Genomic DNA, 17496 nt, shown 5'->3' with positions numbered 1-17496 from the left:
TGTTTTTCTTTATGCATTCTTACATGGAAGCAAGCTTATTAGCTGACAAGAGAAACAAGAAACTAAATTAAACTGAAGGCAATGCTACCCGTAGAGGCAGAGAGAACTGATTCTGCAGGCAGAATCTTCTCTACTATTTAACTATTTGTTTTCGGGACGTAAATCTCTGTAATCTTAGTTCCTACCACTCTGCCACTGATAATAGTTAATATGAACATGTTAAGGGAAACAAGAGATACACCCTTTTTTGACTTGGAATGGACAGGTTTATATTGAGATTATCTGTAGGTTTTCCTTTTGGTTTCAGTTGAAATAATGATTACAAGTGATCATATAAAAGTTTATCAAGCTTCTTGATGGTGCCAGATAGATGACAATGGATGGGTTTTATTTGTTTGGTTTCAGGACTGTAATTGGAACATGTCACATCAGAGGCTCCCATTTTTTCCTGAAATTACATGCAGCCTTATTCTCCTTCTCATGTGAACTCAATACTTTCTTCATTAGCATATGCTGTTAATATGTTCATTAAATTCATGTCACATTGTAATTAATCTGAAAATTATGTCATTTCTGCAGAACCTACAACCTCATTATGTTCACAGTATGTACATCACAGCCATTTTATTTCTGAAAGAGGTATACCTCTGTTTGGTTATTAATCAAGGGGTCATTTCTGCCCAATTTACAGTGATTAACTCCTTACAAGAAATCATTTTGAAGCCTTGAGGTATGATACTAAGGAATAAAATTATTATATGTTCTATAGAGAGAAAAAATCATTGCACAGCAGCACTTATTTTTATACTATATTTAATAATCCACACAAAAAGTATCAGTTCAGATTCAGCACACTGAGGTCAATATATGAGGCTGAGCAGGATCAAAACCTTAAGAGTAACTAGAAACCATGAATTTCAAAAACAGAGTACTGATATTTGATTTATAAGGGGTAAGATAGTGAATCTGATTTCAAAGTCATACTGAATAAATTTTTTAACCTGTGAATAGTTGTCTGTATCTCATAGATATAACAAAATTTTGCTAATCAGGTTTTGCTGAAAAATATATGTTTAAGCTCCAGATCAACATGACAGAGTTCATCCTACTGTTTCATTTTCAACAATTAGTAACAAAATAAAAGTGCAGAAGACTAACTCTCCTTGTAGGTAAATGTTATTTTTTTTTCTTTGCATGGTGCAAGGGTTTTTTTTCTTTTTAAAAGTATATAAACGTAAATGTGCTTTTAGGTGATTTACACCAAGTATCTATAAATGTAAGCAAACTCACTGTTGTCATAAGGGAAGTATTTCATAGCTGCCTTTTGAAGATTTAGAGGCATCAATTAGGATGACCAACCATACACACATACTTTATTAATAAGAAATTTGCAGCTGTGAGTGGCAGGGATTAACAGAGAGCAGGAATAACCTGAGTGATACCAAATACCAGGACTTTCTGTGGGCCCGGATTTCACACTCAGCGTTTGGCACCTGAACAGTTGATTGGCAGTCTATCAGCTACTGCCCATGCAGATTTCATGCTGCCTTAGGTTCTGAGCCCTTCGGAGGAACTGCAGCAAACAGAAAGCAAGTTGCAAGACCTACACCTTCCGTTTTTCAGGAGCAGCATAGTAGCAATGATCAAAGGAGACATTAGGGACTAAACACATTTTAATAATTGATACTATGGTTCTCTGTGAATATTGATGGTTAATAAGATGCTCACTTTACTGAAGTGTTTCTGAGAAGGAGGAAGACCGAACGGTAAATTCTGGGAAAGGAAGTAATGCTTGGCAAGGTCCTTTTTAACTAATTTTTCAAAAAGATGCATTAATCAAATACAGTTGAAATTTTGTTTTTCTTCAGAGTTAGGGGGACATAGAGCTTAGGTTGTAGCCTGCTAGTGAGCACAGTGCAGAAAACAAACTTCATAGTTCTAAGAGGAAACTCAGCATATTTATGAATGGGATTATTAGTGTGGTTGCTTGCCGCAGCAGGGAAAGGATTCAGTGCCCCCGGAGGCAAATTTCCAGTCCTGTGCCAACTCATATGATTATTTAGATTCTCAAAAAATCTCTCTGAAGCCCTGTAGTGGTACAGATAATAGGAAGTCTGATGTTTCAAAGAGTTGTAAACGATGGCATATGAGAGGAAGAAAAACTTAGAAATTAAAGGTGAAATTCATGCTAGAGAAATATTTTTTCTTTTTAATGTAATTTCCATGAACGTACATTTTTTACAAAAAAATCTGCACTGATGAAACAGAGCAAATAGTTGTATTTCAAGCAATCCAAAATACCTATTTATCCTCTGCAGTAACAGGTTCTGACACAGGCCAGCGTGAACTGCGTTATAAATAGATGCATTTCTAAAGAAAATTAATTTGTGTGTATTACTGCACCCATAAACAATAGAAGACATCTTTACTGCACTAAACTCCTGCAAGCACCCACATACAGCCGCTTAGCCGTGGAACACAGCGTCGAGGGCACCGTAGCTATGAAGCCCAGGCACTGCTTGGGGTGCAGGACCAGGCTCGGCGGCGGCGGCGGGCGCACCAGGCCGGGCATCCCCGGCCTGCCAGCCCGGAGGCAGCTCCGCCGAGCCGGGAGAGCTCAGCACCCTGCAGCGCGGCTGCTCCGCTGTCACCGGCTCCGCTTGTGGCAACGGGAAGAGCCAGAGGCTCGGGAGCGCCGGTGCACGCTTTCTCTAGGCGTTTATTTACCCGGCGAAGCCTGCGGACAATTTAGCAACACTGAGGCTGGCGCATCCACTGAACACTTCAGCGAGGGATGAATTACGGCTTCCTGCGGCGTAACTGGTAGTTCTGTTCCTGGAGGAGTTTGCAGAGCCGAGGGGACCACTCCGGGTACCAGGGCCAGCTCGGGGCGGGGGGCTGTGTAACTGCAGGGTGCGAGAACAAAGGGAACTAACGCCGGGACGCGCACACGGGGCTGCCGAGGGGCCGCGATGCCGAAAGGAAGGACCCGGGCGCGGCGCGCCGCAGCGCCGGCAAACGCCGCTGCCCGCATCCATCCATCCTCCCGCTCCCAGCCGCGGCCCGGCGGCGGGACGGGACACGCCGCTCCGCTCGGCTCCCGCCCCTGCCTGCCAGCCGGGCGGGCGGGCTGCCTCGCCTCCCCCGTCCTCCCTCCTCCCTCCGCCGCTCCCTCCTCCTCCTCCTCCCTCGCTGCCGCCGCCCCCCCACCCTCACCTCAGCCGCCCCCCTCTGTCTGGCTCCCCCCGCGCTGTCTGGCGGCCCCCCCGTCCCCGCCGCGCTTCTCGCGAGAGCCGGGGATGCCGCCGCCGCCGCCGCCACCGCCGCGGAGGGGGAGACACTCGGGGGGAGCCGGTGACGTCGGGAGTTTTCCTGAAAGTCAATAACGAGCCCGGCGGAGGCGGCGGGAGGAGCCGAGAGCGGGGCCCGGGCGGCTCCGGGGTGAGTGCGCCGGGGGGGAGCCGCCGCCGCCGCCGCCCTCCTGACCCCGCGCATCGATGTTGCGGCCGCGCTGCCCGCCCGGGCGCCTCCCTGCGTAGCGGGGCGCGCAGCTCCATGTAGCCGCCGCCGCCAGCGCCCTGGGGCCGGAGCCGCCTCCTCCCGCCCCCGCGGAGACACCGGCCGCCAGGGACCGCCGAGCCCGGCGGGGGGACAGGGGAGGAGGCAGCGGCGCCCTCCCTCCCCTTCTCCCCCCCGAAGCCGCCGCCGCCGCCCTCGGGCTCCGCAGCAGCGCCCGCGGCGCCGCCGCCTCTGCAGGTACGGGGCGGGAGGGGCCGGGCGGCGGCGGGGGCGCTCGGGCGGCGGCGGGGGCGCTCGGGGAGGGGATGCGGGGCGGCGGCGCGGCGGGGCCGGGGCGGCGGGGAGCGCGGGGCGGGGGCGCCCGTGGCCTAGCGCCGGCGGCGGGGCGGGAGCGCGGCGGAGGGGCGGGGGTCGCCCCGCCGGGGTGCGGGGCCGGGGTGGGGAAGGGCGGGGCGGGGGCGTTTCGGCGGGGAGAGTTATGTAACGGGGGAGGGGGGGCGGCAGGGGCAGGGCAGGGCGCCCCGGGGGCGCGGGGCCGGCGGTTCCCACGCGGCGGCGGCCCCTCCCCGCCTCCCCTCCCCGCGTCCGTGCGGCGGGCGCCGGTGCCGGGACTAGCGCGGGATTTTATCCGCTGGGAACTTCTGTGCGCGCGCGCGGGTGCCCGCGCAGCGCCGCGCTAAGAATAGCTCCGCGCCCCGCGGGCCGCCGGTGGCAGCGCCTCGCGCAGGGGATGGGGATGATGATGATGATGCTGCCGCCGCCGCCGGCGGTTCTGGCTGCAAGTAAACAAACCGGCCCCCCCGCCCGCCCCGGCCATCATGGAGGCCGCGGCCCACATGCAAAAGTTGATGCGCAGCCCGCTGCCCCGGGCGGCCCGCGGCTGCCCCGGGCCGGGCCTGCGGCGGGGCTGCCCGGGCCGGGTCCCGGCAGGTGCTGCCGCGGGGCGGGGCAGGCCGGGCGGAGCCCCCGGCACGGTGCGAGCGGCCGGGGCTCCGCCTGGCAGGGGGTCAGCGCGGCGCCCCTCGGCAGCCCGATCGCAGCGCTATATATTGTAGTTTAAATGCAAATGATCGTGATGTAACGAGCGCTACCGGGCTTATAGGCTGCGGGGCTGCTTTGTATGGGCACCGCTTCTTAGTTTACTTCTGGATGGGAATCCAAGAGGCGTGAAATAGCCAGGACTGTTTCACGTTCTCCCATGATACGTTGATTAAACGTTAAAAAAAAGAGAAATCTTATTTTCCTGTGGGTGGAAAGGATAAACAATTTAATCTCTCTTGACCTTTATTCTAGTTTTGCTTTTTTCTTTAATTAGTTGACTGGCTCCTTGCATATATCTACATCATCTTGTAAATTTTATGAAAACGTGTCCCAGTTTCTGTTTAAGGGTTTTATTTCAAAAATTATGTGTCTGATACCTGCACTGCCAACTTTTTCAGTACTGAAGAAACATAGAGCAGTCTCTTCTGCAAATGTTTGTTTACATCTTACTAAAACTTTGCTAAACATGTTTCCCTGCATTTTGCACATAGAGGGCTTTACTTCTCAAGGCAAGAAGCATGCAGATAAGTAGACCTTAACTTATGACAAGTAACATTTTGAGCATGATCTCCTGCCAGCTTATAGGCAAGATCTGCTTGTTTACAGGAATACAGAAAGAGAGTACATGAGGTAGAAAAGGAAGCTTATTTTGGCTTTTAAAGTAAGTGTACTACTTAAGTTTCTAGGACTATATGGTTTTGATGTTTTGAATTTTTTTTAAATTTTAGTAGGAGCCTATAAGTGAACCCCAATATCTTTAATTGCATTGGATTACTAATTATAGTCCACGTGGATATATTTTGGTTGGATGAAACCAGTAAGTCAAGTTCAAATAAGGGCCAAAGAAAAACTTCAGAGATAAGATGCCTCTGTTTCCTAGAAGGCTACGTGTATTGTTTGAATAACTCTTTTTTTTTTTTCAGTCTGATGTGAGTGCATGGTGTGTGTGTAAACACAGATAATATTAACAAGACTGTCTTGTTTTAGACAGTTTATTCTGTGCTGCATTGCTCTGACTAGTTTTGAAAGGATTCAGTAATCTCCTTAGTTTCATAAATAGGTTCACAGGTAGTATTTCAGTATTCTACTCCCTCATTTGTTCTGCATTTTGGGGGCAGATCATGTGTTTTTGAGCAAAATGCTGCTATTCTAGTGGAGGTAGATGAGAATTCAGACAGGTACTACTTTTAACTTTGCCCCAGTTCAAGTTGATACAGTTATAAGGATTGGATAGCATTGATATGTAATGGAAATTGTTGACTGTTTGACATTAGAACAAATGCTTTGTGAAAGGAAAACACTCTGATGTGTTTTTTAAAGTTTGCCTCAAAACCGCTCACTAGAGCCTTGCAGTTGTTTGTAATCCAAGCTTCTGTGTGCCATACACTGACCACAAACCGTGTCTTGACTTCCTACTGCATTTTGCAACAGCATGTATCTGAAGTTTCTATTATAGCAAAATGATCCCTCAGAGTACTTGATATTTGCCTAACTCCTAGTGGTTGTGTGTTCTTTCACTTTCTGGGTGCAGGTTTTCCCAGTTTAAAGAGAACTTCTGAATAACAATTTCTATGCCCAAGAAGTATTATTTGCTGGATAACTTCGAAGTACTCACTAGTTTTGTAAATGATGAACCATTACTAAAGTGGATTGTGTTAAAATGCATTTGAAGCTTCCACGCTGTTCTGAGTATGAAAATGATACAGTTTCTTGTAACTGTGTGCTTACAGTTTCATTTTGTGCTGTTAATGCAACAGGTGATGTGGACTTGGCAACATGGTAGCCTAGCTTTCCTTCAGTTTTGAAACAGAGACCCAATATTAGGCAGCTTTCATGGCTTGGACATGCTGCTTACTGTAGTCCACACTGGAGGGTGAAAGAGCGTGGACATGCACTGACTGAACACTTCATGTGCCATACTTTCATTTTGACATGGATAATGCATAAATGAATTGATTTCCTGAAAGTAACACACTTGTGTGAAATTGTGTGAAAGTAACACACCATGCTATAGCTGCGTGTTTTGTAGGGGGTTTGGTCGTGTATGTAACAAAAGTCTTCTGTTCGCTTATTTCCAACTAATAAAATAAACATTCTGTTCAAAATGTGCAGTACTCCCCTTGTGAACTACAGTAGCCATTCAAAAAGAGGGAATAGTTAAATGTATGCATCTATGAGCTTTAAGTTAAAAGGTTGCTTTTATTTTCAGTATTTGTATGAACTTTACAACTTGCTTCTTCTTGAAGTACTGTCTTTTATAAGAAAAGATTGCCCACTTATGTGCCCTTTCAAATTATTCTGGAATATTAGATCAATTTGTGCTATCCAGGATTGTCATTCTGTTAGGATAGGCCCAATAAGAATACCATGGAAGAAGCAGAAAGTGCTTTCTAGCACAACATGTAGTTCAGGAAGTTTTGCATTGCTTGTGAGGAAAGGTGTGGTTTCAGTGAGAAAATTGCTTGCCGACCAATGTGTTTTCTTTTTGCTGTACGGAAGAGACTTCCCCAGGATCACAGGGTCTTCTTGGTAAATAAATGTGTTGCACAAGTTACTCTTCTTGGCAACAAGTTGTTGTGGTATAGAAAAGATTACTTTCTAAAGATAAGTTACACAATAGCTGGAAAAGCTGATTCAAGCTGTTTAGAAATTAAAGACTGAGAAACAACAACAAAAAACCCCAAAATAAACCCCAAAAGCCTCCCAAAATCCCAACCCAACCCAAAACCTACCAGCAAATACTAAAACATTGAATGTGAAAGTTAACTTTTTGGTTTGTTTTTTTTTCTTAGCATAAAAATTAATTTTTAAAGTTTTGGTTTATACATTTATCTTGGGTACTTTTATGAACAACATTCTGGACTCCTTATAAGAGTTTATAAGTGAAACTTGTTTAGGCAAATCACTAGTATGTACTAATAGAAAAACTGCAAAAAAAATTCAAGGGTAATAGTAGGTGATATTTGGTGTTTTATCCTTGTTCCATGGCTCTACATCAATAAGTATGGGCATTTATGATACATACCAAGGATTTAAAACAGATTGTTTTTTCCTTTATTATTTAAAGATGTTATTCAGATGTAGTAGGAAGATGTAGCAAAGTTAATAACTTCTAAAAAATTCCCCCAAAATTTAATAACATTAAATGTTACAGTCAAGGAGAGTAAGCATATTTGGCTTTTGTATGTGAAGGTGCTTACGTTTGCTCAATTTAAATGTTTATTTGATTTTTGATACTGTTTGTGACAACACTTATTATGCTTAGGATAAATAATATATGTTGAAGCCATCCTGACCAATCTTCTTCTTCCACATATTTCTATGTGAGTCTCTAAGTGTGAGTCATACTGATCAAAAATAGCATTAAGAACACATTGTTGCCCTGTGATTTTTTTTTTCCTCTGTAATATCCTGACTAAATAACTGTAGTGATTTTAAAATTCTCTTAAGAATGCAACTGGGACCTTAATATTTCATGTGCATGTCTGAATGACTTGACAGCATGGTTTGCCAAACTTCCCTGCATTGTCCACGTGACAAAGTTGTTTGAGTGTCTCCTCTGCAGGAGCAGAGATGAAGACCTTGCTTCAGCTTTAGGCCAATGAAGGTCTCTCCACTGCCTTTTTGTAGGTGTGGAATGTCAGTGCCCAACAGTCAACAGCTTCTTGTACAGCTAGTATAACACCTCAGAATTAATGCAGTGGTTGTTGGTTGAGTCTCAGCAATCCTGCAAAAAGTTTCTACTAACACACGTTTATTTTTTCTCCTAAGTATTCATTGTGTTTCTTGAGATATGTAATTGTTGCAGCTTGCCTCATGAGCTTTCATTGAAATTTTTATATCCTTCTCTAAATGTGTTGATACACTTTGAGACAGAGAATTAAGGTTGTACACATGAGTTTCATGTAACATTTTTCAAATAACATTTGCCAAAGACCTTCACCTAGTGAGCTCTGCAGCTGTGTGTAAGTTAGGGTTGTAGAGAACTCCTTCTGTCCTCGGGAAATCCAGGTCTCAGGTTGATGAGAATAATGCATTTTGAGTGTGAACAGGAAGAGCCAAAGGTTTTAGGTTAGAAGTTGATTATGTTCTAGTCATGTTGCAGTGTCAGGATTTGTCAGTAGCTTCAGCTCTGTAGAAAGGAATCACAAAGTTCATTCCTATTATAAGACAATTCAGAATTTAGACATAATAAATAAATGTAGACATAATAAATAAAACCGACTATGTAAAAGTTTAAAGGAAAGCTATTTGGTAGGCATGTCACTGGACTTTTCTCATCTTTTATATTAATAGTTTGAGAACACTTTTTTTTCTCAGTACTTTCTTGTTGCTCATGAGTAGTTTGTGTATTTCTGGTTTTTATTCAGTGGTGTGCTTGGTCTTTTATGGACAATACAGAGTTGAGCTGCATAAAAGTTACCATCACATAAATAATTTAATACATGAGTTTAATGAAACTTTGATTTGTCCCTCTTGAAAGGAATCTTTTAAAATTTCTGATAGAATAACTAGGGATTTCCAGATTTTTTTAACTTTTGAAAATTAGGCTAGGTTTTTTTTTCCTGAGTCTGCTAGACACAGAAAAGTAATTTTAGTTTGTTTTAAAAATCTGGAAGTTATGTTTATTTTTTTCTTCATTGTTTGAGTATTTTCTAAACTATATTTTTAAAGAGCAAAGGAACTTTGTCTATAAATGGCAAGGATTAGTATTCCTACATTAATCCATGGCAAATTAAACTTATTACATGTGTTTTGAAGGGTTGAGTGAAGTAACATTGTCATAGTTGTGATACTCAGCCTAGCTAATCCTTGATTTGACTTTCTCTGAGTCTCAAAAGTCTCCCAAGATCATTGCCTCAGTAACTTTTTTTATGCATAATTTTAGCCCTCCCTTCATCTTTTCTACTTGAAATGTATTATTTGGTTACATTTCAGATATGCACTCTAGTAAGTTTTATCTCTGCTTCTGTCTGCTTTTCAGTTATTGTTTTATGTGATTTGAGGGGGACAAAAAGGATGAAAAGCATTTTTGTCAATAAACACGAGGCAAAACAATGGGTTGTTAATGTTTCACATGGGATTCTAAAGAAACAATTTAGTTACATTTAGAAACTTCCTTTATACCTTGGTAAACAAAGGCAAGGGTGGCTTTGTTCACCTTGCTTTAATTATACCTTTGTCCCTTAAAATAACTTGCTTTGTCATTGTAATAGGAAATAAAATACAGAATGATGGTTTCTTTCCTGATAAACTTAATCAGAAGTTGCAGAATCTAAATAAAACATCTAACTTGTATGTTAATATTTCAGTGTGCCTGCATTCTCTTAACTAGCCTTATCTGAGCATATATTAGTTATGTAAAGCTTCTTGACATACTGAAAGTGAAAACAGAACACTGCAAATATTAAGTATACACATAAGCATGCATTAGAATGAGCTGTTTATGTTTTCCAAAGTATGTTGGTTTTTCTTACCATGAGGTGTAGGCAATGCCAGTTTCCTATTGTGTCCCTCATTATTCCAAATCAAAACTTACAAAGTAAAGTTGTTACAAGTAAATTTCTAATGCCAGTTTTCTTAAAGTTCATTGAGGCTTTAGAATGAAATGTAGTTTAAAGAGTCTTTGGCATGACTGTTGTGGAGATATCTTTGGATTTTTTTTTTTAGTTTTCAAAACTGTAATTTTTTTAAAAAAACCTGTCAACTTACAAAGTATTTAAGGTACCTTTCAGAATTTTAATAATATGTACATGAAGTTTACCATTTTATGAATTTAGGATCTATTTTCTTTAAATAATAAATTTTTGTTAATTTGTCTTGTCAAATCAGTTTCTGTTTTGTGTTGGTTTGATATTGTGGGGTTTTTTTTTGTATTTCTTTTTTCAATTTTTGATTGACATAATAAGTTGGACAAATATTATGTGCCTAGAGGTTCCTTTTTCCTCTGTCTACATTGTGATAGTATTTAAATGAGTCAGTATAACCAGAATTCCAGAATAGGTAGTTTATAAAAGCCTGTATAAATACTTCATACTTTTTAGATAAAGCACTCGCCTGAATGTGATTCTTCCATTAACAATATAGTTTCATTTAATTTAGCAAGTTTTGTAGCAATCTTTGTTCTGTCACATAGTCTTTTGCGTAGTTTTTGATGATGTGCAATATATCCTCTAATTGTTTGGCCAGCTTTGCTAGGGAAGGAGGATATGCATGTGTTTTTCATATAAATAAAGCCTGGGTTTCAGCTTCCATTCCTAAAGATAACTATGGTTTTAGTTTAGAGCCTTGACATTTTGAATTCCTTGCTCTGGGAGTGCAACCTGCTTTGGAAACAGCCTGCTCAGATGTTTGAGAGGAGTGAAACTCAAATTTGAGAACTCCCTAGTAGCTTGATCTGCTACAAAGAAGAAAAAAGCCCCCAAAGCAAGGAAACAAATGTGTGTGATGAAAGCCACTGAGAACTGCTTTTTTGGTAATGTGTGTATTGTGTGCATGCACAAAATAATTTAGTTACTTTTCTGAAAAATAAGGAGATAGAGGTGATGAAATTTGGCTCTGCTTACATGGGGGACCAAAGAATCTCCAAGTCAGACAAGGCGAATCAGAAAGGTTCACTTACTGCTCTTTTCTCCCCTATCATTTTACTAAACTTGTAAAAAGGGAAAATGGTAGTACTCATTATTTATTATAAGAACAAGGTTGGTTCACTGAGTTGGTAATGGTAGAAGTTATGGCGATCATTTCTGGAAGCACTGAACTTGATTCTCCTGGTATTCTGTCTTGTAACTTGAGTTGGTAAATGTGAGAGTTTCTGTTTTTTTCTCAGCTCCAAAATTGTTGAAAGTAGAAGCCTGTGTTTATGAAAGTTCTTACAACAGAGAACTGAATCATGCAATTTGTGCTGAATTTATGGGTGCTGTCTTCTTTACTCAGCTGTCTCTTGTCATGGGGAGAATGGGAAGATGCCCAGATTTCAAAGTAGTCTTGTCTGTTCTTATGACTCTCAACGATAATTCACTTGTATGTAGTGGTTGTTATGTGTAGACCTGAAACACAGTTTTCAGTTCTTCTGCTTGGAAGGGATTTTTCTCCTTTTCAGTATTCACCAGGTCTCTGTAGGTAGCTGACTGCTGTGATGGGCATGAGAGCCTCCTTTAATTTAAAAACAGGAGCTGGGGAAAAGCTGGCTTTCTCCTGAATGGTCCATTGCTCATTTTAGGTGTTGATCTTACAGTTCCCATATGGTACCATAATGAAGTAAGATGGTTCTTCTCTATATTGCTGATATTCTTAAAGTTCAAGATGAAAGTTGAGAAGGTGTTGGCTAGTTTTTACCACGGCTCAGGGAAACTATGAACCTTGGCACAGGGATCTAGAGCTCTGTTGGTTGTAGTAGTCTCTGGTTGATCTTTGGTCAGAAAGTTGCCTTTGAAACCTTTACAGCTAGGAGCTTAAAAGTATAATACTAGATAATTGTTTTATCTTACACTACAAAAGTGGTTTAATAACTTCCTTAAGAAAAAAGGAAAAGTTGTGCATTTTTAGTGAGATAAAACCCACCAGCAGATGTTTGCATAGAGTCATAGAATCATTTAGGCTGGAAAAGATCTTTCCAACTGCTAACCTAATACAGCCAAGTGTACCACTAAACCATGTCCCTAAATTCTTCACATCACCGATTGTAATGGAGTAAATTTTTACACCTGTGTCGTAAAGTATGCTGACAGTGGGTGCTTGTATGTATTGTGCATACACATGACTATCTGATACTGTCTGCAGAATGCACACAATATATTATTGAAAAATATCGTCCAAGTTTGATCAGATACAAAAAATGTGTGGGGGAAAAATTCTGATATGTTCTCTAGTTGCTAGAAAATATATAAGAAGAAGTCAAGTTCTTCCCTGTAGGCAGCAGCTGTAATACAAAACATTGTCAAATTCAGTTTTAACATATTTTTCTCCTGTTTCTGTGGGTTCATCCTATATAGCAGTAAGGTATACTGTAAAAATTACTGCATACCGGCTGCTGAAACTTCAAGTGCATTGGGAGAGTGGAGTTGATTGCTAACAAGTATTTAAATTCTATTCCAGATGTGCAGAGTAAACATTTCTGTAGCTTTTCTTGAGGTAGATAGATGAAATGCTGTTTTAGTGAGGGAGTTTGTGTTCTATGTGTTTTAGACAACTCCTTTACATCTATACACAATTCTTTATTACATCTTTAGAAAAGGCTTTTGTGTGACTATTTTTCACTATAAGGCCAGTTTTGGTCACAATAAGAAGTAATTATCAAAATTCTGCTCTTCTGGAGCATTGCTGAATGACTTCTAGAGTAAAGGAGTACAGCTTTTAGAAAGGCTCAAAGACATTTAATAAGGGATAATATTACAGATGCTTACAAGTGGCTTCTTGAAAGTGTAGTGTGCACATATAACCTTTATTTTCATTAGATTTTTAATGCTTTGATTTATCTCCTTCAGCTTCTTATGTAATTCAGTTTGACTTTTAATTACCCAGTAATGGAGTAATCAATACAACCATAGAACTGTTGGTAATTTTAAAGTTGTTTCTGGTAATACTGTGAAGCTAAACTGGGGATTGTGCAGTTAATTTTATAACCATATTTATGTGATTTTTGTATTTTGGAGATTTTGTTCAGATTTTAATAAAGCAGTACATGTGATGGGTGGGATGCAAGCCTACAGACATACACTTGAGTTTGTTTCAGGCACTGTCTGACATGTAAGTTGGTCATAGATCAGATTTTGATTGTGTAACACTAACTTATTTGTAATCAGTGAGTAAATAGGGAGCTTCAAGCATGAATTCATTCATAAATCATGGGCTGATGGATCAGTCTGTGGGCAGTCAAGATTATTGCTACTTAGTAAAGCATTTCTTATAGCTATGTCTTTATCAATAAGAATAAATCATTGCACTGTTCGCAAGTGCACACCAAAAATGGAAAGTACATTAAATTTGCCAAAAGGGTAAAATGTATTCCAGAATATGCAAGCCCAAGGTAAACACTGAGTGTTCCATTGCTTCTTGTGTCTTTATATCTGGGAAAAAAAAATAAATTAACTGTGATTACTTTCAAAGAGTGAAATGAAAGTCTTGTAGAAAACTGAACTTAAGTTGGGTATTTGGAAATTGACGTGCTTACACTTTCTTCCCAGAACAGCTGCTCTTAGGTCACAGTTGTTTGACACCCACCTCTGGGCTTTGTAAAGATTTATGTGTTTGTAATAAGAGCTGATGCTGTGCTGCAGTGATCCAGAACGGCGGAACAGCAGCCTGCTTTCAGGCACGTGTCTTAATCTGTCAGATCTCTTTTCATGCACAGCTGATAGACTTGCTTATCTCGTTTAAAGCATGCAAACAAAAGTTCTGAAAATGTCTGACCCAGAAATTAGCTCTCACATTAGTAAGGTGCAGGATGTGGAAATGCCTGCTTGGGTTATTTCTGCTGTACTGGCTTGCGTATAATATGATGCCTAAGCAGCTAATGTTAGATCAATTAACATCAGTAAAGCATTCTCATATCCTTCCAAAATAACATAACATTTTCTTTTAGCTCTTATGAAAGCTTAAACAGGGTGTGTTTCTATAGCCACAGGTGTGTGTTGTCCTGCTGCACAGCACAGGGTGTGATGCCAATGCCAAAGGTTGTGTGTCACCTGTGCAGGTCTCACTGCCATATCTGCCAGTGCCCTGGGGATGTCTCAGACACAGCAGTGAATATTACCTCAACTTAGCAGTATTAATGAGTTTAATATTGTGATTTTAACCTTTATGCAGCTGAAATACTGAGTGTTTTTGAAAAAAATAGTTTAGCAAAAGCAAGACTTAAATGAGCACACTAGAGTGTTTCTGTAAAATCGGGTTGTGCTGTATTTTTGTTGCATACCATCTGAAAAAATACTAATGCCAAGTTTTTAGAAGTAACTTTCCATCTAGCTGCTGTGTCATGCAAATACACATATTTCAAATGATAAATAAGAAATAACCTGTATGTCTGTAATGGTTCCATTTTTGGTTTGTACTTGATTGTGTTAAAAAAAAACAACCTGATTTCCCAGTGCTTTCTTCTTTCTTTTGTTGCACAGATTGCTTCTAGCCCAGTCATATATTTTTTTTTCCTGTCAATATTTGTTGGTCAGTCAACTAAATGGATAGATATGGGCTGCATTTGATAGCACTAAACTTGTCTGTGGCACAGAACTTTGTGCGCTCCTGTGTAGAGCTGTGGAAGGGTGTTCCTCCACCATCAAGAAATCCCATTTCTTGGCTTCCCACGCTTTTCTGGATGGGCATTATTTGAATACTTCTTTTTATTTTGGAGGTTGGAGGGGAAAGGCAGTTTGCTGGCAAAAGGAAACATCTCCTGGCCTCTGGCTTCTCTTCTTACTTAATCGTAGTGCTATTTATCTCCTCTTCACAGCTGTTAGGTACTTTGGTAGTGAGGTGGTTGTGGCTTCTGAGAGTGGTATGTCCTGTTCCAGGAGTAATTTCCCTTCTGTGCCCTGCAGGCTGAGGTTTGTGGGGAAAAGAGCACTCTTGTCACTGCCTGGCTTAAAGCTTTGAGAGAACATGCACTCCTTCTTTTTGTAAACTGGACATTTGGCTGTGTTTTTGGCCAATGTGTGCTTCTAAGAAGTTGTTTTTTCTGTTTGTGTACTTGGAGATGATGCTGTTTTTGAGAAACTCTTGTATGTTCAGGATTTGTATTGGCTATAATAAAATTATAGTGGAAGTGGCAAGAATGTAACTTTTCATTCCATTTTCTCACACCCTTAATATGTTTGTAGATAGCCATAATAGAGGGAGCCCTTGTCCATTGCATGGCTTCTGACAACTGTGGGAACAGGGAAAGCTCCTGCGTGTTCAGAGTTGGGTCTTTGAGGCAGGGCCAGCAGCCTTTCATTTAACAGCATCCTGTGCATTAGTACAAGAGAATTCTGGTGTGTGCCTTTTATAAAAAAGTGCCATATGACTTAAATTTTAACACATTCTGCTGCTTTTTAGTATTGTAGTGTTCATGGAAAATGTGCTCTAAGACTAGAAACATGATTGTGTTACACAGTTAATTAAAAATAAAGGCAGATTTTTAATATGAGCTCAGTCAGTGAAATACATCAACAAAGACTTTTTTGTTGGCTGTCAAGTGAGAAAAACAGAAAAGACTCAAATTCTTTCTCTAATATTTCCTTCTAGTCTGACTCATCAGTAGAAATTGTGAAGAGCTGCAGAAGAGAGGCCAAACAGACAAGCTGATAACTCAAAGAAATACTCTTTTGAGTTTGGGGTTCAGAGTGGAGTCATCATGAGCGATGTTACCATTGTGAAGGAAGGCTGGGTACAGAAGAGGGGTAAGTTCTACCTTTGCATGGAAAGTGTTTTCTGATGTCTCCTACACCACGTGCAATGGTGTTACATGGTTACACAGATGAATGTTCTTGATTTATCTTCTGGTCTGCAGCAAGCTAATCTGACCATTTGGTCAGATTCGGGCCTTTCTGGTATTGATATGTAACCCTGCACTGCCCCTGTTTGTGGGGGAGCTGGCAGTGCAGAGCAAGCTGGACTCAGCAATTCCCACTTCACCTTGGACGTTGTTGCTGCAGCTGCTGTTACCTGTGCACCAGGAGAAGTGCCTGTGGTGGCAGCTGGAAGAGGCAGTAATGGAGGTGTGCACTCAAAGGTTGCCTGGAGGCTGCTGCAGATGTGATACTTTGTGGGGAATTTCCTAGGTGCCAAAATCATTCAGTGTGGCTCAGCTTGTATTACAGATACCAGCAGTCCCAGTAAAATCAACATAATACTTGCATAATGCTCAGCATACACCTAATTACTTAGCAGACCTGGAAGCCATATGATTAAAGAATATGTTCCTCACTATAAGCCAGTATAAAGTATAATTTTCTGTTATATTTGAATTCCTGTGAATTCTTGAGGTGTCTCTTTAAAATGTTTCACCATGTGATTTGCAAATTTGGGGAGGTTGCTGTATGTTCAGCTTTGGATGTGAAACCTCTAGAAATATCTGGCATTCATATCATGTGACAAACTTTGGATGAAATCTTCTGTGCTTTGTGCTGCTCTGCTTTAGGTTGTAGTTGCACACATGATTATTTTCAAAAGAGTATAACCTCTCTCACAGAGAGGGGGTAATCTGGATTTTAGGGTGATTTATGCCATGAGTTTCTGTGATCCTAGCCCAGAACGATTAGACTGAAATAGTGAGAACAAAATTACCCTTTAATTTACAAAGAAATGCTTTGCTTCAATAGCAGTGTGTGAAGACAAAGATCATTATTAACTTTGTTATTGCAGATTGACATTAAATGTCAAGGAAGGCAAGATAATGAGAGAAAAAGTTTATTATTCTTTATTATTCCTGCATAAATTGTATTTCAGGATGCATTATGGGTATTGTAAATGAAAATGAGCTAAATCATGTTAAGCCGAAGTCCTACTTCCTATTTTGAAGTATATACCTGTATTTATAACAAACTATATTTTACATGACAGGAACTATTTAAAATTTTAAATTATTTTCCTTGTTGTTGATTACTCAATTTGGAGACCTGATTTTGTTTTTTGATTATTTAATATAAATTTCTTTCAAATGTCTTTGAATGGTTAGGATGCTCTAAATAATTTTCTTCTACATGACATCAGTTCCTTCAGGTAATTATGCTATCAACTCTGTGAGCACTGGATATGCATATATTAATTACTGGGATCCAGAAATGGACACTGAAATTCAATGTCTTACTTAATATTTGAAATTCTGAAATGTTTAAATAAAGGTTTTTCTTCTTACCCTGTTTTACTATCAATTAATTGAAGAAAAGCCCACCAAGCTGACATTTTGAGGTCAGTTTTGTTAGTAATTGTTTTCTTTTCCAATTAAAGACATTTCAT

At 40.9% G+C, this 17496-nt stretch overlaps 2 protein-coding genes across 5 annotated transcripts in view; one reads left to right on the top strand and one right to left on the bottom strand.

The window, feature by feature from the left end:
• Positions 1-298: 298 nt before the first annotated feature.
• On the bottom strand, positions 299-3751 carry LOC135297284 (serine/arginine repetitive matrix protein 1-like). Its single transcript, XM_064414684.1, has 2 exons — positions 3217-3751; positions 299-2906 (listed from the first exon to the last, which is right to left on the bottom strand). The coding sequence occupies exons 1-2, from the start codon at positions 3555-3557 to the stop codon at positions 2720-2722; spliced, it is 528 nt and encodes a 175-aa protein (XP_064270754.1). The 5' UTR covers positions 3558-3751; the 3' UTR covers positions 299-2719.
• Positions 3305-17496, top strand: part of AKT3 (AKT serine/threonine kinase 3) — a 152381-nt gene continuing 138189 nt past the window's right edge. The window contains exons 1-2 of one of the 4 annotated variants that reach the window (XM_064414681.1): positions 3305-3441; positions 15784-15938. In XM_064414681.1, coding sequence (XP_064270751.1) covers positions 15893-15938 — 46 coding nt within the window. In that variant the 5' untranslated portion in view covers positions 3305-3441; positions 15784-15892. Of the gene's footprint in view, positions 3442-3614; positions 3757-13481; positions 13874-15783; positions 15939-17496 lie in introns of those variants that run through there. The other 3 variants (XM_064414680.1, XM_064414682.1, XM_064414683.1) reach the window with 3 other exon arrangements.

Source organism: Passer domesticus, chromosome 3 (genome assembly GCF_036417665.1).
Source record: "Passer domesticus isolate bPasDom1 chromosome 3, bPasDom1.hap1, whole genome shotgun sequence".
In the NCBI taxonomy this organism is placed as follows: domain Eukaryota; kingdom Metazoa; phylum Chordata; class Aves; order Passeriformes; family Passeridae; genus Passer; species Passer domesticus.
This window is presented reverse-complemented; position numbering and strand designations above follow the sequence as displayed.